Below are 20,443 nucleotides of genomic sequence, written 5' to 3'. Positions count from 1 at the left end.
TTTATGTTTGGTGGCAAATCAATACATCACAAATACAACTGGGACTACAAGAGCAGAAACAAGGCAGTGATTAGGACATGTACATTATGTTAGAGGAGGTTACCAGCTTGGTCTACGGTCTTCTGATGAAGGCAATCAGGCCACAACAGAGAGGGCATGACTCATTATGTCAACCATAGTACTAGCCATCTTAGCACACCTAGGCAAGCACCTAAAGCAGTAGTTCTCAACCTGTGGGTCGTGACCCCTTTAGGGGTCAAACACCCTTTCACAGGGGTCGCCGAAGACCTTTGGAAAAGACATAAATATCTCACAATATATAATTACATATTGTTTTATGATTAATCACTATGCTTTGCTTATGTTTAATTATGTTCAATTTATAACAATGAAAATACATCCTGCATATCACATAGTTACATTACGATTCATGACAGTAGCAAAATTACAGTTATGAAGTAGCAATGAAAATAATTGTATGGTTGGGGGGTCACCACAACATGAGGAACTGTATGAAAGGGTCCAGGCATTAGGAAGATTGAGAACCACTGCCCTAAAGGGAGACTACCCCTCCTTGGGCTTGCTGAAAAGAGGTACAGGAAATCTACTTTCCAATACACTCTGCCTGAGGGGAAAGTTATCCACATCCTTGGTTAATGATCAGAAGGAATTTGATGAAGGCTTAATCTGTGTAGGGCACTCCAAATGGATTTTGGGCTGTGACTGTCATTTATAACCTTCTGCAAACTGGGTACTCAGAACTTAAGCTTTAATACAGTACTACCTACAATAGATAAACTGGTAAAGGAAAGACATAAACTCAGAGCTTCAGAAGCCTGGCTTACATGCCAAACTAGTGACCTCACAGCTCTTACTTGTGACATGAAAGAAAGCCTTATCTCTTCTAGTTACAGAGCTGATATTGCTGAAAACCAAACCCACTTGTCTGTTGTTTGTTGTGGTAGTGTGGTGGCTAGTGTGCTGCTATGATGTTGAAAGCTACATCACTGGTATTTCATGTGCCAGCAAGCTCACCCCAAGTGAACATAGTCAGTGGAACTTCCAGACAAAGATCAGACTACGAAGAAGGAATTGGTTACCTACTTTGGAGAATGTAGCCACTGAAAACTTTACACATAGCATCCAAGCGTTGTCAGTTATCAAAGGCCTAATGAATGGGAGCAGACATCATCAAAATAGTGCCAGAGGATGACACCGTCCCCCCCACCCCCAGTTGGGAGGCATTCCACAGGTGACTGAGAAGGAGCTATTTTATCAAAGTAGAGTTCATCCTGATGACATAAATGGAGCAAAGCATGTGGAAATAAAGCCTTCAGGATCTTCATCTGCTGATGGGGCACACTCCAAATGAGAAGAAACAGCTGCAAACATCTAATCATTGAAAGTTGGGATATATCAAGTATGAATCCAGGAAAATTGGAAGCCATCAAAAATGAAATGGAATACTTAAAGATCAATATCCTAGGCATTAGTGAGCTGAAATGAACTGGCATTGACCATCTTGAATGAGAAAATCATATGATTTAATATGCCAGGAATGAGACAATCAAGAGAAATGGCATTGCATGCATTTTCAAAAAGGACATCTCAAGATCCAACCTTAAAGTACAATGCTGCCTGTGATAGGGAAATATCTGTCTACATCTCTATCTACATAGGGAATCCATTCAATACAACTATTATTCAAATGTATGCATGAACAACTAAAGATAGAGATGAAGAAACTGAAAGATTCTACAAAGGACTTTGGTCAGAAATTGATCAAACATGCAATCGAGATGCATTGATAATTATTGGTGATTGAAATGTAAGCATTGGAAACAAAGAGGAAGAGTAGTTGAAAAATATAGTGGCTGAAGATCACATGATAGAAATTTTCAGAACCAGCTACTTTTTAATTGCGAATGCCTATTTTCAACAACACAAATGGCAACTATATACATGGACTTCTCCAGACAGAATACACAGAAACTAAACTGACTACATCTGTGGGAAGAGACCCCACACTAAGGGCTGGCTGTGGAACAGACCATTAATTGCTCCTTTGTTCAGGGTGACGGTGAAGAAAGTTAAAACAAATCCCTGAGAGCCAAAATACAACCTTGCTATATCCCAATTTTGAGAACATTTCAAGAAACATTTTCTACACTGAATATACTAATGGCAGAAGACCTGGTGAGCTGTGGGAGGACATCAAGATCATCATTCATGAAGGAAACAAAAGGCCGTTAAAAAGAAAAAGGAAAGATAAAAGTGGGTGTCACTAGAGACTCTGAAAATTACTTTTTAATCTTAGAGTAGTGAAGGCAAATGAAAGAAATGATGACATCAAATACCTGAATAGAAAAGTTCAAAGAGCAGCTTGGAAGAGAGTCCAAAATAAAGTATTATAATGAAATGTTCCCAGACCTAGAATTAAAAAAGGCAAAAGAAGAACACACTCAGCCTATGTTAAACTGAAAGAACTGAAGAAAAAAATTCAAGCCTTGAGTTGCAGTCTTGGAAGTCTATGGCCAAACCATTGAATGTTGCAGGAAATACCAAAAAAGAATGGAGGGAACACAGAGTTAATGTACCAAAAAGAACGAGTCAGTATTCCATGAGGCAGGAGGTAGCATCTAGGCAAGAACCAATGGTATTGAAAAGGGAAGTTCAATCGGCACTGACAGCATTAGCCTAAAACAAGGCTCCAAGAACTGATGGAATACGTGTCAACAACTGATGAAGCACTGGAAGTACTTACTGGTCTATGCCAAAAAATTTGGAAGACAGCTACTTGGCCAACAGACTGGAAAAGATCCAGATTTGTACCCATTCCAAAGACATGTGACCTAACACAATGCTCAAATTATAAAACTATCACCAATATTATTAGATTTCTCGAATGGCTTTCCCCAGTTCTTGCTTCTTAATGCTGAAAGAATTTCTGCAGCAGACGTACTTTGATAAATCCAAGCAACATTTAGGAGGGAAAGGGAAGTTTCAGGTAATACAGTCTTAGATAGTACAAACTATCTCTGGAAAGCATGCAAGGCCGCATGGTGGGGGCTGTCGGAGAGTTCAGGGCTGAAAATGGCCACTTCAGAAGAGCGTGAAAACCCACGTGGAAAAATAGCCATTAAGAGAAGGCGGAGCGAAAAGGGGAGTTGCTGGACTTGAAATGAGAGATTCTTCCCTCCGACCTGAAAGAGAAAGTGCCCTCAGTTTCTGCTTCTTATCCCCTCTTCCCCCCATTTGAGGGGGCGGCTGGTTGCAGGTATTGAGTGTTCTCGGTGGCTGGGTTCAGGCACAATGTTGCTTGTGCCTAGTATACATGTCCAGGTTGATCTTCAGCTGCACCTAGGTGACTTTGGTCTGAGCATGCCCAGATTTGGATAGTTCCCTTAGGTGTCTATCTAATGTGGGCCTGATTTCTTTCAAACCCCTTTATTGTGGCATGGCCAGCTAATTTTTGTTTAGCCTAGGCATTTGGCGGAGACAACCGGCTCTATCTCTCAGCTTTCTGTCAGAATCACATCTAAGTAGCACTTGGCTCAAGACCACCAAACAGCAATGACAGCAGCTGCCAGAGGTTCAGGCTGATTCAGAAGAGGACATGGAACATGGGATATTGCTGATATCAGATGGGTTGTAGAGAATCCCAGAAAACTATTTACTTGTATTTTATTGACTATGACCATAAAAAAAAAACTATGGATAGTCTTGGGAATTCCAGCACACTTCATTGTGCTCATGGACAACTTTACATGGATCAAGAAGAAGTTGTTTACAACTTAATGCAACATCCCGATAAATGGATAAAAGTTTGAAGTTGTCAAGGTTTTTGTTTTACTTGGATATACAATCAATGCTCATGGAAGCAGCAGTCAAGAGGTCAAACTCTAATTTAGAGTGTTGGAAAGCAGGGAGGTTACTTTGAGGCCTAAGGGGCACCTGACCCAAGCCATGGTATTTTCAATGGCCTCAAATGCATGTGACAGATAGCCATTGAATAAGGAAGACTGAAGAAGAACTGATGCATTCAAATTGTGGTGCTGGGGAAGAGTATTGAAAACAACATGGAACAAACAAATTTATCTTGGAGGAAGTACAGTCAGAATGCCCCTCAGAGGCAAGGATGATGAGACTTCATCTTCCATACTTTGGACAGGTTGTCAGGAGAGAGCAGCTCCTGGAGAAGGACATCGTGCTTGGTAAAGCAGGGGGTCAGCAGAAAGAGGAATACCTTCAAAAGAGATGGATTGACTTAGTGGCTCCAACAATAGGGTCAATCATAGGAATAATTGTCAGGATGACGCAGGGCCAGTCATTGATTTTGCTTTGTTGTGCATAAGGGCGCTATGGGTCAGAACTGATTCTGTGGCACCTAACAATGACCACAGCCTCTTTATGTCCTCTTTCTCCCTCACAGTGTTTGGTGGTTCTGAACCACAGGCCTTTGGGTTAGCGTTCCAACTTGTAAACAGTATGCCACCAGGCCTCTTTGTATAGTTCAAGAGTTTATATTTAAGTCTTTACTTCAACTTGAGTTTTTGTATATGGCATTAAGTATGGGTTTTATTCTTTTGTAGGTAGACGTCAATTTGTTTAAGTACTATTTGTTGAAAAGAAGCTTTGAGATACCATTGTGTGTGTGTGTGTGTGTGTGTGTGTGTAGACTCCATATACCATTTTACTAGAGACTGTGATTCAAGTCACCACCCTTATCCCTGACATTACCTTTAACATCCCTGTGCCACTTTGCTCAATAAAAGTAGTTTATTTGAGGTGTAGACTGCAGCTCTGCCTCTAAGTTCCCTCCCTTGCTCTAGATCCTGCACCTGGTTGGTAACATGACCTTCAGGTCTTGGAACTTGAGTCAGCAACCCCTTATCTGACCTGAGTCACCAGTTCCCATACCCTAGTGAGCCAGCAGCCTGCTGTCTGACATGCCCATTTGGATTAGTCAGCCTGTGCAACCATGTGAACCTGGAAAAGCCTCCGACTGGCATCTGACTCATTGATTTGGACTTGCCAGCCTCAACAACTGTGTCAACCATTTCTTTGATGGTTTGTGAGTCCTGTGAGACATTGCAGTGAATTACAGAACCCAAAAGTGTACGGGGGAGAGTACTGAGGGTAGAAGAGGGAGTTGATGTTAGAGATAATAGAGTGATACAGTTGTTTGTAAAAGCTGGACACTTGGGCCATTCTACTCCCTACCTTATGGAAGCTAGCTTTGTGTTGATCCTTTTAAAAGAAACCATTCATTTTGGACTGTATTCTCTCTGGAGGTTCCAGGGTAGCAGTTGCCAACCTATGGGTCACAACCCCTTTGGGGGGTCAAACGACCCATTCACAGGGGTCTCCTGATTCATAACAGTAGCAAAATTACAGTTAAGAAGTAGCAGCGAAAATAATTTTATGGTTGGGAGGGCGGTCACCACAACATGGGGAACTGTATTAAAGGGTCATGGCATTAGGAAGGTTGAGAACCACAGTTCTAGGGGATCTTTTTTTTTTTTTTACATTTTATTAGGGACTCATACAACTCTTACCACCATCCATACATATACATACATCAATTGTATAAAGCACATCCATACATTCCCTGCCCCAATCATTCTCAAGGCATTTGCTCTCCACTTAAGCCCCTTGCATCAGGTCCTCTTTTTTTTCCCCTCCCTCCCCTTTCCCCCCTCCCTCATGTGCCCTTGGTAATTTATACCTCGTTATTTTGTCATATCTTGCCCTATCCGGAGTCTCCCTTCCTAGGGGATCTTTTTATCTCTCTCTGTTCCTGATAGCCTGGGGAGTTCTCCATATAGTTGTAGGAGGGTACTCCCTGTTTCTGTGTGTCTTTTCTTTCTTCTTTTATAGGGACATCATACAATGAGATTTACGATTCACCCAATTAAAAATTAATAATAATAATTTAAAAATCCACTCAATTCCAATATGACCTTGTGCACACAACATCAACATTTTCAAACAAGGTCACATTTACAGGTACCAGGGGTTAGGATTTCAATATATCTTTGGGGGGAACATAATTAAATCCATAACATAACATTTATTTATAACATTTAGCTAATTCTAAGCTTTTAAATAATGATTGCATATATCAAAATTTTTTATTTCCTATGACATGTAAGCACACATAAGTAATTTGTTAGATATTAAATCCATGACCAGAAGATAATTTTCTAGAGCTTTGAAAATAATGAAGATTAGTTTCCTTTATTCTAATTATTATTTTTTTATTCCAATTTCCTGTTGATGTTTTCTTTTCTTCCAATTACTGTGTTATAGGCAAGGACAGACACAAAGAAATCAACCTAGGCCAGAAGAGTCCACTGTCTTACATGGCAAGACAAATGTAAATAACTGTAATTCCGTGTATGAAGTGCTATTGAGGAGGAGGTGAAGAGAGTTATGGAAGAATAGACATGGGACTAAGTAACTCCAGAAGGCATTTGATCTTTTCCAGATCATGATATTTTTAGGAGCAGCTACATATAAACAACCCATACACACAAAGAAAGCCATGCTTACTCTTTGAGGAGTTGCTACTAGACCATTTAATTACTTTCTTAGGGTTTTAATTTTTATATATAAGACTAAAACCATATTTAACTTGTTTCCTTAGCACAAATAGTTGATCATTTAACTCTGTGACTGTACAATTTCACTTTCTATCCATCTTTAACAGTTCTATTGGCCTCCTTTATTATGACTGTTTAAGCCAGTGGTTCTCAACCTTCCTAATGCCGTGACCCTTTAATACAGTTCTTCATATGTGGTCACCCCCCCACCCCAACCATAAAATTATTTGTGTTGCTACTTCATAACTGTAATTTTGGCACTGTTATGAACCGGGCGACCCCTGTGAAAGGGTCATTCGACCCCCAAAGAGGTCATGACCCGCAAGTTGAGAACCGCCGGTTTAAGCACTAGTTCAGGGAACAAGTGCTCCTGCTCACTTTGACCTGGGTTCCAAACTTATCACTACCATGTGCTCCCTGGATCAAGTTGTCTTGCTCTAACAATCTTTAGAAAATGAAATAACATGTATGAATATCTGCACAGTATCTAACACTTGTAACTGCTCAGTAAGCTATTCTTGTTAGTTGATTCAGAGTTGATCATTCACTAGAGAACATGGATGTTCATTTTTTGGTTCCCTCTGAAGAGATTACATAGCAACTAGTATCAGAAGTATATCTGAAGAAAGTGGAGCTCCAAAAAGTGAAGTATTACCACTGGAGACGCAGTAGCACAATCTGATAAATAAGTAATTATTTTCAAAGAAATTCTCCTTAAATATCCTGTTACATTCGATACTATTGTCGTCTCGTGTTTGGACTATAGTTTCATCAATATTAGTAAGTTCTCAAACTTTACATTAAAAAACAAACATGAATCCACTTTTGGGGTCATTTTTTTTGGTAGCAATAAGTAATTAAATACATATAGTCCCAAGCCAGGGGGCAAATGAAGGTCGGGTTACCCTATTCCTATTCAAACTAGTCAGGCCTATTGACCTGTCAGGAAATGGAAAGATTTCATCTAAGCATGGAAATGAGTTAGTCCAGCACAACTAGATCATCTCTGAAGAAAGGGATGGGTAGAGGGATAGATTTAATAGTTTATTCAGGTCAGCCAGAGGATGCGTCCACCGGCTCAGTCCACTGACTCATTCATCGGGAAAGTCTGTGCTACGAAACATGCGAGTCGACCTGATAGTATGATAGGATGGAGGAAGTGCACAACTTGATAAATGTTCCTAGCCCTCAGGAGCGCCAGATGCTGCTCTCTTAGAGTTTCATGACAATACTTTAGTTACTGTGCTTATTAGATCTTTGAAAGAAGTTGAAAGCAAGTCTATACATTTATTAATGCAGTTATGTGGTTAGGTCATGGAAATTTGATAGATTTCTAGTAGTCTTAGGATTTCACAAAACTTTACTTTCATGCATATGTGACAAACTAGCCAAGCTCTTGAAAGCATGCACGTGTTACCTTCTTCATTCAGGTTGTTTATTCCTCTTCGCTTCCTTAAGCGGCTGACTTGCTGGTGTGAGAGCATGTTGGAAAAGAATAGAAGCCATAGGAATGTGTGGACTCCTATTGCAGAATGATAGCATTCACGTTTTCTTTAGATAGTTCTCCTCTTCTTGGGTTCCTTCAGTGTGCTCTGAACTGTTTGCTCTGTGGTCTTAGAGCTCAAACCCAAACCCATTGCCATCTAATTGATTCAGATTCATAGCAACCATACATTACATAGGGTTTCTGAAGCTATAACTCTTTAAGGAAGCAAGAGAGCCTCCTTTTTCTCCATCAGGGCAGCTGGTGGTTTTGAACTGCCAACCTTGTGGTTAGCATCTGATGCCTTCCAAACAATGCCACCAGGACTCCTTAGTGTTAGAGAAGAGCCCTATCATAAACTTCTGTTTTCATTCAGCCCCTGCAGATGACTTGCTAGGCTGCTCATCAAGGAGAATGGTTTGACACAATTTGGACAAATGAGTTGAGTGAATGGGAAAAAGGACTATGTTTATCTTATTTTTGAATCTGATATAAAACCCAAAGAATCACAGGTTTTTGAAGAATTGTAGAGTTAAATAATGGAAATGACAGCCCAGTTCATAAGTGAGTTACAGATTTTTAATGGATATGGATCACCTTTTTAAAGTTTCTGTATTTACATGAATAGTGCTATCTAGATAATCAGCGGTTTATCATCCATCAACCTTATCAGCATGGCTGTTTTACAGGAAATAAATGAAGCTGAAATTGACCACATCTGCCAACAAGACTTAGTACTCATACTATTTTTGACAAGATTTAGTACTCATACTATTTTGACAAGACTTAGTATTCATACTGTTCTTGAAATCTGTACAGGCATATCTCTGAGATACTACAGGTTCTGTTCAAGAGCACCTCAACACAGTGACTATTGCAATGAAGCGAGTCACGAATGTTTTCCCCCGTGCATATGAAAGTCATGCCTACAACTTATTGTAGTCTATTGTGGTATTGTGAAAAAGTTTTAAATACTGTATGAATTAACAGAATTGATACACAGACACAAAGTGAGCACACGCATTTGGAAAATGATGCCAGAGATGCAAGGTTGCTTCAAACTCTCAGTTCATAAAAAAACAAACTCCCGACCCGAAGCCCAAGTGTCAACCACTGGAGATCCCCTCACAGAGGGGTTTAAGAGAGGAGACAGGTCAGTCAGGGTGCGATATAGTACCGATGAAGAACACAGCTTTCCCCCAGATCCTGCATGTTTCCTCCCCACAACTACCATGATCTGAATTCTACCTTGCAGGACTGGATGGGGCAGAGGTTGTACACTGGTGCATATGGGAGCTGGAGGCACAGGGAATCCAGGGTGGACGATACCTTCAGGACCAGGGGTGTGAGGGGCGAGGCTAGAAGAGTGGAGGGTGAGTGGGTTGGAAAGGGGGAACTGATTAAAAGGATCCACATGTGACCTTCTCCCTGGGAAATGGATGGCAGAGAAGGGGGGGTAGGGAGACCCCAGATAGGGCAAGATATGACAAAATAACTATCTGTGGATTATCAAGGGCTCGTGAGGGAGGGAGGAGCGGGGAGGGAGGGGGGGAAAAAAAGAGGACCTGATGCAGAGGGCTTAAGTGGAGAGCAAATGCTTTGAGAGTGATTAGGGCAAAGAATGTACGGATGTGCTTTATACAATTGATGTATGTGTATTATATGGATTGTGGTAAGAGTTGTATGAGCCCCTAATAAAATGTAAAAAACAAATTAAAAAAAAACTCCGAGATATCCTTGCATATAAATTTCTGAACCATCTTTGCCCTATACTAAATCACTAGGGAATATCTTATCTATGGTAGTATATTCTTTTTTTATGAAACTATTGAGTTAGAAGCTGAGTGTCCCTACAAATGTTGTAAGCCTTCAGTCAGACAAATTTAACCTGTAAAGACTGATGCTATTATCTGTATTGAAGTGATCAGTGACTAACATGAGGTCCATAATTTACTGTAAGCTTCATGAGAACGGGCACTCACATGGTCCACTCCTCTCTCTCCAGAATCTAGAGTAGGGCCTGGGGTGTTAATGATGCTCAATATATATTTATTTTTTTCTAATTTTTAGACTTATTTCAGACTTATAGAAGATCTGTAAAAAGAGTTGAATGAATTTTTCTATTCCCTTCCCTCAGCAATATCTTACATAAACATAGAAAAATGGTCAGAAATAGGGAAATAAATTGATTCAATATTATTAATTGATTTATAACCTTATCAGAATTTCCTGCTTTCGACTAATGTCCTTTACTTTTCCAGGATACAATACATGAGCTGTTCTCAACCTGTGGGTTGCAACCCCTATGGGGGTCGAATGACCCTTCTTTCACATGGGTTGCCCGATTCATAACTGTGGGGAGAGGTCAAACGCTTACAGACATCCTCCCCAGTGCAGTTAGTCCACCAGACTATATGGTAGGCCTCACTCCCTGCTACTGGGGACAATAAGCTATCCCTCCTTGAGGCCTGAGACCAAGCGTTCACACCCTACTGATAATGGTTCCTATGGAGATCTAGGGAACAGGTCAAAGTTAGGCTGCCATCCTGAACCTAGGATCTGCCCATCTTGTCACAATTATAACCCCAATTCCTCCCCTTCCTATTGCGTGTATGTCCCTAGACCACCCATTCCCATTACTGTATTGCCTATAGGACAGCCCCTTCCTGTGACGTATGTCCTCACCTGTAATTAGGGGGCTTGCACGTCCCCAGAGAATATAAAAGGAGCCGGGGCTACCATTAAACTCTCTCTCTCCCTCCACGTGGACCATCGAGTGGAGCTGAGGTGAGCATGCTACCATGAAACTTGTCTGACTCCCATTTATTTCAATATTTCTATCTCTCATGCTCTCTATAACTTTACTATGATCTTTACTTATTATCGCTGTACAATTGCGCCTACCGGACCCATAATGATGTGTTAGGGGCTGGCCTCCCCTGATACATAACAGTAGCAAAATTACAGTTATGAAGCAGTAATGAAAATAATTTTATCTCCGGCATCAAAGAATAAAAATTCATATCATTGTGTGCTCACCTCCCTGATACGATCATTGAAGACAAATGGGTACATAAGCAAATGTGGCGAAGAAAGCTGATTGTGCCCGGCTATCAAAAGATACAGCGGCTGGGGTCTAAAAAGCTTGTAGGTAAACAAGTGGCCATCTAGCTCAGAAGCAACAAAGCCCACATGGAAGAAGTACACCAGCCTGTGCAATCACGAGGTGTCGAAGGGATCAGGTATCGGGCATCATCAGAATAAAAAATCATATCATTGTGAATGAGGGGTGGGGAGTACAGAGTGCCCATTTGTAGGCAACTGGACATCCCCTTACAGAAGGGTCTCTGGGAGGAGACAAGCCAGTTAGGGTGCGATGTAGCAACGATGAAACATACAACTTTCTTCTAGTTCCTAAATGCTTCCTCCCACTCCACTATCATGATCCCAATTCTACCTTATAAGTCTGGCTAGACAAGAGGATGTACACTGGTACAGATGGGAACTGGAAACACAGGGAATCCAGGGCTGATGTCCCTTCAGGACCAGTGGTGTGAGTGGCAATACTGTGTGGGTGGCGGGAGGGTGGGTTGGAAAGGGTGAACCGATTACAAGGATCTATATATAACCTCCTCCCTGGGGGACAGACAACAGAAAAGTGGGTGAAGGAGACGTCGGGTAGGGCAAGATATGACAAAATAATAATTTTTAAATTACCAAGGGTTCATGAGGGAGGGGGGAAGGGGGAGGGAGGGGGTAAAATGAGGAGCTGATGCCAGGGGCTTAAGTGGAGAGGAAATGTTTTGGGAATGATGAGGGCAATGAATGTACAAATGAGCTTTACACAATTGATGTATATATGGATTGTGATAAAAGTTGTATGAGTCCCTAATAAAATAATTTTTAAAAGAAATATGATGTTCTATTTATATTTCTTCCTTTTATGTATTTAATTGGAATTCACCTTAAGGAACAGTTTCCCTGGCCTGCTGCTGAGTTATTTAAGTGCGCAGATACTTGTCTTATTGCAAGCCACTATTATTGTCATGTATGCTGTCACAACTTCTCCCACATGCAGCCATTGTGGGAGCCTTCAAGTTGGTTTCTATGTTCTGTCCATTGTGCTATCTGTTCTTGAATACTAACTTTCCACCAAATGTTTCAGGATCATACTCTATTTTCCTTGCTCAACTTCTGAAAGTCCTGATATGCTTTTTGTTTTTAAACCATTTTATTGGGAGCTAATGCTGCGATCACCTCATTCCATAGTTCTATCACATCAAGCAGTATGTACAATTGCTACCATGATCAGTTTCAAAACATTCTCTTTCTTCTTGAACTTCATATCAGCTCCCCCACCCCACCCCCACTCTACTCCCCAGGAAACCTTATTCTACTCGCTGTCTCTGTAGGTTCATCAATCCTGGGTTTCATATACCGAAAAACAGACAAACATATCACGAAAATTCAAGAGGGCCACCCACAATGAGAAAATACATCAGAGATAAACCCCAATATGAAAGAAACACACACAGAGAGAAAAAGTTGAAAACCAGAGCAGGCCCATTGTTTATCAGAGGGTGGATCAAATGACGAGGTTTTAACCATTCAAGTCAAGTCACTTTGATGCGCTCTGTTTAAAGCAGTTTATCCCCGTGCCTCCATTATGGATAAAGGGAAATCACTAGAGCCTTATTTTCTGTGAAGATCTCACAAATGTTATTTTGGGCTTTCCTCAATTATCCATAGTTTTCTGCAAACCAGATTCTCACAATCTAGGCTCTGATTCTATTCCCTCCTTCAGCTTTGGATGATGTGATTTACAATCCTTTGGTGACTGATGTTGGTGTGCTTATTCCATGTGGACTTAGTTGACATATGGCTGCTTGTTTGGAAACAAGCTTTTAAGACCCCAGATGCCACTTTTCTGATAGCCAGGCACCATCTTGTTTCTTCACTACACTTTGATATAGCACCCATATTTTCTGTGTTCCCTTCCGGAGGGTTAGTATTGAGCAAGCCCTTGATGTAAGAACTAATCGGTCTTAAATTGGAGCTAGAATAGCTAAAAGCTATTCCTGGATCTATGATTTGTTTTTGTTTTCTTCTGCCTTTCGCTCCCTTTACAGACCTTCTTGTTAATTTATGGTAGAGTGTCTTATCGATCATTTGTCTGGAACATAAAGGTATTCTGTTAAAATTGTAATTGATTAGCCCCTGGTACTAATTTTTAAAATACTGTTGAGAGAGCACTAGTGGGCCAAGTAGGCTAACTCCATATTGCAGTACCTAAATTATTCACTTGTACAGAATCAACCCTTTCATGTCTGGATGCTATTTCCACAAACAATGGGAGTTGGTTGTCAGGGAAAATTTATGACGGTATTCACTGAGAATGTCTGTTACAGGTTTGCCGGGATAGGATATATATCTTAATTCAGCATAGAAGGCATTGTGGTAGTAAGTGAATGATTGTCTAGCTACCCACAGTTCAATACTTGTGATATAGTTGTCCTCTGCTTCTTCAAACACCATGAATTTCCAGTCTTAAGTGATCCGGTTACAAGTGTGTTTGAAGTACAGTCTAGTTCACCTAGTAGTTTCTGCATTGGATCTTTCTGGTGTGCCTTTGTCACGTGCTGTAGGCCTTGCAGGATGTGATGCTCCAGTATTCTATGGCACTTGGCCCGGGTGCCCAGGAACTAGGGCCAGTGTGGCTTATTTGGTGCATACTACTGTGGATACTCCCCCATTAGGGTTCTTAACAGTATGTTTAGTCATTTCTCCCCATTTGGAGGTTAGTCCTCCCCCTTGTTCTATGAACAGACATACACTTGTGTTCTTCCAGACGTGTCTGCTCCCTTTCCTCTCTCTTGACTTGACTTTCCCATCAGTATCCCTCAGCCCTCTGATAGGTATGTCTAATTGTCCGGGGAGACCTCGTCAGAACCTTGCATGGCAGCCACTCAGTAGTCAACATCCCCTCCCCGTCCCTTCACAATTTGATTCCAGCTGGCATGAGGAGTCCTCTGCCAAAGTGACCCTCAAGAGACATACCTGCAAAGGATGGTGGATGGTCCATTGGCACCAGTCAGGCCCTCTACCAGGCTGTCTCAATTCTACAAAGCATCTAGCTAATTTTAGAATTGCTAATCCATACACCTGGGAGGAACCATTTTACTGACGAGGGTATAACATTTATGTACAGTTCATTTTGCCTTTAGCCTTACAGTAAAAATAACTGCTTTCCTACGTTACTTGTTAAAACCTGCCGGGTCAGTCCCCAGGTCATGGTGATTCTGCCAAACAAAATGAAACGCTGCTCTGTTCGGTGCCGTTCTCATGATTGGTGTAGGTGAGCGCTTTTCTTCCCCAGCCCCTTCCCTGTGGTTATATTATATATTTGTAATATAATCATACTTCTTTGGTTACTATTTTTCTGTGTTTAATTACTTTAATTACTTATTTTAAGAGTAATATGGTTCTAAGGGTCAGACCTGTAATATGGTTCTTTAAAAAGTTATTGTGTTAATCTGTGTAGACTAGAGAAACAAATTCATAGGCACTCATAATGTGTATAAGAGATCTTTATATAAGAAAGCAATTGTATGTTGAGTAAACATCCCAGATCAAGTCCATAAGTCTGATATTAACCCATAGGTCTGATACCAGTCTAGAAATTCCTCTTCAGTATCACACAGCACATGCAATGACACCGAATGCAGGAAGATCACAGGCCAGTGGGTGGAAAGTCTTGTGGATCCAGTGGCGGTGGGAGCATCTCAGCACTGGCATGGATTTCCACATGGCTCCTCCAGCTCCAGGGCTCTGGCTCCATCAGTGTAGCTCCATGTTGCTCGCCAACAGGAATGTCTTGCAGGGAGATAAGCAGAGAGTGAATCTGGCCTCCAGTGAGATATTTATCTCCTTCATACCTCCAAATGAGATCATCAAGCTGCGACCTGGTTGACAGGCTCACTCCACCCCTTCTCAAGTTGACAGAGGTTATGTAACTGCCGCAGCTATTTTTAGAAGTGTCCCTCCTAACTCCTTCCTATCATTCCATTCTCGTTCATACTATTCTTCCCACCAGGGCATTTCAAGATGGAACTTGAATTACAATGATGTGGGTTATAGTATAATATTGATCCTCATGTAAAGAAGTCCATCCAGTAGTTATTATTCACATTTTTGCACCAACCACTAAAGCTAGTGAAGAAGTCCATCAACATCTTCAGTCTGAAAGGGATCAAACTTGCACTAAAAATGCATGGATCATTATTTGTGATTGGAATGCCAAAATTGGAACTAAACAGGAAAGAACAGTAGTTGGAAAATATGGCCTTGGTGACAGAAACAAAGCTGGCGATCACATGACAGAATTTTGCAAGACCACGAGCCCTTCATCACCAATATTGAGTACGCCGTGAGCTCCCAGAAGAACAAACAGATCTTCCTTGAAGGAAGTACAGCCAGACTGCTCCTCAGAAGTGAGGATGGCAAACTTGTCCGCCACGACGGGTAAAGATGAATGTCCGTTGGAAAGAGCAAGATCCTTGACAAGACAGATTCACACAGTGGCTAGAAGAATGGGTTCAAACATAACAATTTTGAGGTTGGCACAGGACGGCAGTGTTTCGTTCTGTTGTACACTAGGTCTCTATAAGTTGAAACTGAACTCATCTCAGTGGCTCAGTTTTCAGCCAAATTATAGACAAGCTTATGAGGAAAAGTAACATCTGGGAAGTACACACTCCCTGCAACAGTCAACCAGTTGAGGTAAAAAGGGCAGCTTTTTCCCAGGCCTCAAACTCAGAAAGCAGGAAGGGGTAGGGAAGAAGGACGATGAATGAACACAGTGAACACAGTGAGGAAGTAAAGAGCGCTGGTACACTGTGGGGATTGCGATCAGTGTCACCCATCAACATGTGGAGGAATTGTTGAATGGAAAAGCAATAATCTCTGTAAAGTCACCCAAATAAAAAAAGTAATGATAGTTGATGTTCAGAAAAAAATGGTGTGAAGGATTTTTGTCCTGTAAATCTGCACTGTTAGCATAAATTCTGTCTTGTTTTCCATGACTTAGTATTAAGTGAACATTTTGATAAATTATGATTTATAAATTGTCGATCTGTGTCCCGTCTATGAATGAGTTCCCTCTTTTGTTAGCAGAACACTTTACTAATCAGGAAAACTTAGAAAAATTATACTCATAGTAACTTCCTTTGATCGTTACCAGGGATAAGGTTGGAAAGGGAGGGAAAGCCACTAAGTAGACAGTCAACATGCATTAACCATCCTGCAATAATAGTAATAAGCTGTCATTCCAAGCAGTGTGTTAGTCCAGGTTGACTAGAGAAACAAATCCAGAGACACTCATATGTGTATAAAAAAGAGCTTCATATCAAAGAGTAATTGTATATTAAGAAAACATCCCCCCACCCAAAAAAAGGAAACATCCCAACCCCATTTAGATCAAGCACATAAGTCCAATGCTAGCTAATAAATTCCTCTTCAGACTCACACAGCACATGCAATGATGCCGAATGCAGGAAGAGCACAGGCTGATGGGTGAAAAGTCTTGTGGATCCAATGATGGTGGAAGCATCTCAATGTTGGCATGAGTCTCCACGTGGCTTCTCCAGCTCTCTGAATGAGTCTCTCCAACAGGAAGGTAAAGGAGAGAGAGAGACAGAGAGAGAAGAGAGACTCACTCACAGGGCTCAACAAATCTCTGCATGGCTTGTCAACAGGAAGACAAAGGCAGAGAGAGAAAGAGGAAATTCCCAGAATCCTCATGAGAAGGCCATGCCCACAAGGAGACATCATTAGGCTGTGACCTGATTGACAGTTTAGACCCCACTCCTTCACTCTTTGTACCCTTAAGTTGACACAAGATTATATAGCTACCACAAGTGGATACATAGTAGGTAATGTAAACTGAACAGTTGTGGGATGCTGTTTGGATATATATAAATTTAGCAGAGGACATTTTATATGCATATTTGTATGTACTGCAGATATATCTAGGTATATAGTAGAGCATACAAAGGGCATAATTATGCAAATTTATTAACCATAACCAAACACCTCATGAGACAGAATCACTAGGGGCTTGAAAACCGAGGACAATACTCTCAGGGGACATCTTGGTCAACTAGTATCATAACATAGTCCACAAGGCCAATGTCCTATATCCTACTTTGGCAAGGAACAACTAAAGCCTTAAAAGCTCGCAAGTAGCCATTTACAATACAAGTATCTTGGCCTGGATCTAAGAAGAGTGAGGAAAATCAAAGACCCAAGGAAATAATTAGTTAAAAGTACTAATAGATCACGTGGACCACAGCCTTCAGTAGGATGAGGCCAGAAAACTAGGTGGTAACCAACTCCCACCAACAATCATTCTGACTGGGATCACAGTAGACAGTCTCAGAAAGAGGGGGAGAAAAATATGGGACAAAATTCAAAGTAAGTAAAAGACCAGACTTCCTAGTCTAATAGAGTGTGGTGGAACCCTTCAAGACTATGAGCCTTCGAAATTGGAATTTTACCCACTCCCAGAGATCGCCTTTCAGCCAAGCTATGACCAAGCTCGTAAAGTGAATAATACTTGTTCTCATTAGGAAAAAAAATCAACCATATGAAACCAAAAGAACAGCATGTGACAAAAAAGCAAAGTTCAGAGGACAAGAAGGGTCAAGAAAGTCTGGTGAACAGAAATAGGAATCTCAGGGAGAAAGTGGAAAGAGTGGCTACATTGAAGAAGTTGCAATGAATGTCATAAAACGTTTGGATTGTTTAATGGAAAACAAATTTGTTCTGTGACCAAAATAAAATGATTTTACAAAATAATAATTTATAAATTATCATGAGGGAGGGGAGGAGCTGATACCAAGGGCTCAAGTAGAAAGCAAATGTTTTGAGAATAATGATGGCAACAGATGTACAGATGTGTTTGACACAATGGATGTAGGTATGGATTGTGATAAGCATTGTATGAGCCCCCAATAAAATGATTTTTAAAATTATTTATTTTTTAAAGCTATAGATCTAGATTATGATGGAAAAACATTTTTAATGCTTTCAACTAATTAAAAAATTGAAAAACACTCTTCACCAAGCTACTGACGTGGGCTATGGGAACAAGTATTGAGACTACCAGTTACTAGTAGGGCAAAGAAAGAACTTTGCCACCAGGCAGCTGATGTCACAATGGCACCAAGAGTCATACTGACTTTTATAAAGTTATTGGCCAGAAATTTTAAGCTCTGCCTCAGATTTTTTGCACATAGATTAATAAAATGATCCCTGGACTTGGAATCTGAGAATAAGGCCCTGTTCCCAGTGCTACTACCCACAGATTGTATCCCAGGATGGAGGAACCATTTAATTCCTCAATGCCTTCAGTGTACTCCCCATCCCGGGAAGGGGCCAGATGTGTGAATCTTCAAAATCTATATTTCTAAAAGGTGTCCTACCAGTAAGTCCAAAAACATGTGAACATGGAAAGAAAAAAAGCTCTCTCTAAATCTGTATATCTACAGGAGAATTTATCTAAATTTCCATTGCTGCAGTAATACATGGACTAAATTCTGAAGAAAGATTGGAAAGGCAAGCTTGAAAATTAAAGGACGGTGGGAGTTCAAATCTTTATAATTCAATTCTAATGTCACCTTTCCCAATAAAAAATATTGGCACATTATGCTGAATGCTGATTATTTTTGGAAAAGGGCAGAATCAATATAATGTACAATCAGGTGATGCTTAGACCTATATTCTTGTTATATCTGATTATTTTGTAAGTAAAATAAAAAACAATTTATAAACAGCCAACTACGTGTTTTCAGGATACATAATTACTTTAATTCTGCAATGACTGCTTCCAGTTTTTCTTTAAGGGCACCACAAAATTCATCCACCTTTCCCTCTTTTCTATAAAACTGAAAGGTTGGTATGCACATAATTCCACAGTCTTTAATCAGCTCCTCACATTCATCAGCATCCACTTCAAGGAACACCACATCATCATACTTGTTAGACAGGGTGTAGAACAATGGCTTGATTACCTTGCAGGGTCCACACCAGGTAGCCGAGAAGTCCACAACCACCAGTTTCTCCCCTGCCTCTCTGAGGTTAGCCTCAAAGTCCTCCTTGCTCTGGATCATCTTCACCTTATCACCTTCCAGGGGCTTGGCGGTTTCTTCTGAGGGCTTTGATGTGTCACCTTCCAGGGCCTTGGCTGTTTGTTCTAAAGCTTTCAGAGTGTCTGCTTCTATAGGTTCGATTGTTTGTTCTAAAGGTTTCAGAGTGTCCCCTTCCATGAGTTCGATTGTTTGTTCTGAAGGTTTCAGAGTGTCCGCTTCTATAGGTTCGATAGTTTGTTCTAAAGGTTTCAGAGTGTCCCCTTCCATGAGTTCGATTGTTTGTTCTGAAGGTTTCAGAGTGTCCGCTTCTATAGGTTCGATTGTTTGTTCTGAAGGTTTCAGAGTGTCCCCTTCCATGAGTTTGATTGTTTGTTCTAAAGGTTTCAGAGTGTCCGCTTCTATAGGTTCGATTGTTTGTTCTAAAGGTTTCAGAGTGTCCGCTTCTATAGGTTCGATTGTTTGTTCTAAAGGTTTCAGAGTGTCCGCTTCTATAGGTTCGATTGTTTGTTCTAAAGGTTTCAGAGTGTCCCCTTCCATGGGCTCGGTTGTTTGTTCTAAAGGTTTCAGAGTGTCCCCTTCCATGGGCTCGGTTGTTTGTTCGGAAGGTTTCAGAGTGTCCCCTTCTATGGACTCGGTTGTTTGTTCTAAGAACTCTGGGGTATCGCCTTCTTTGGGCTCCACCACATCTGTGGGGGACTCCATCGCAGGTCGCAGCCCTTCGGGTGCATGAGGCATGTTGGTGATTGTGATCTGGGAGGCCAAGGCCTTCTCCTCAGCCTGGGTTGGCTCTGAGAGCTCTGGGACTGGGAGATCCATATTTCTGGACATCATATGTAATGGACTTTCTAAAGAAAAAAGTAAATGAAAATTTAAAGGAAGAAACAAAAAGCTTGATCATATAATTCTAGGAAAATTGATAGTCTTAGAGATGGAGAATGAAGTCAAATAAATGATGTATTAATTTGAATGATCATAGTCAAGAAAAGGTCAAGCAACATGGGATTATATGTATCTTTTACGTAAAGATTTTTGTTTCTAAATAAAATGTTCTTTTCTGGGTTCAGTACTACTGGCTCCCTACTATTTACACCTCAGAAGTGATTCTAATCCCTCCCCCATACCGTTAGTGTGGTCTTCATTTATCTCTTCTTGATGGTCCGGCCTCATTTTCAATTTTTCCATGGTGCCAACGTTATCACTTTCCATTT

General features: G+C 40.9%; 1 protein-coding gene across 1 annotated transcript; it reads right to left on the bottom strand.

Annotated features, from left to right (window-relative positions):
• Positions 1–18,947: 18,947 nt before the first annotated feature.
• On the bottom strand, positions 18,948–20,066 carry TXNDC2 (thioredoxin domain containing 2). The gene has a single exon (XM_075533033.1). It carries the CDS (start codon positions 20,064–20,066, stop codon positions 18,948–18,950), a length of 1,119 nt encoding a protein of 372 aa, XP_075389148.1.
• Between the last annotated feature and the right edge of the window lie 377 nt (positions 20,067–20,443).

The sequence above is a fragment of the Tenrec ecaudatus genome, chromosome 15 (assembly GCF_050624435.1).
Source record: "Tenrec ecaudatus isolate mTenEca1 chromosome 15, mTenEca1.hap1, whole genome shotgun sequence".
NCBI lineage: Eukaryota > Metazoa > Chordata > Mammalia > Afrosoricida > Tenrecidae > Tenrec > Tenrec ecaudatus.
Note: the sequence above shows the minus strand (reverse complement) of the source record. Positions and strands in the feature narration are given on the sequence as shown.

Excerpts from the sequence above, each read along its gene's own strand:
- TXNDC2 (XM_075533033.1), bottom strand. The coding sequence starts at position 20,066 with ATGATGTCCAGAAATATGGATCTCCCAGTCCCAGAGCTCTCAGAGCCA.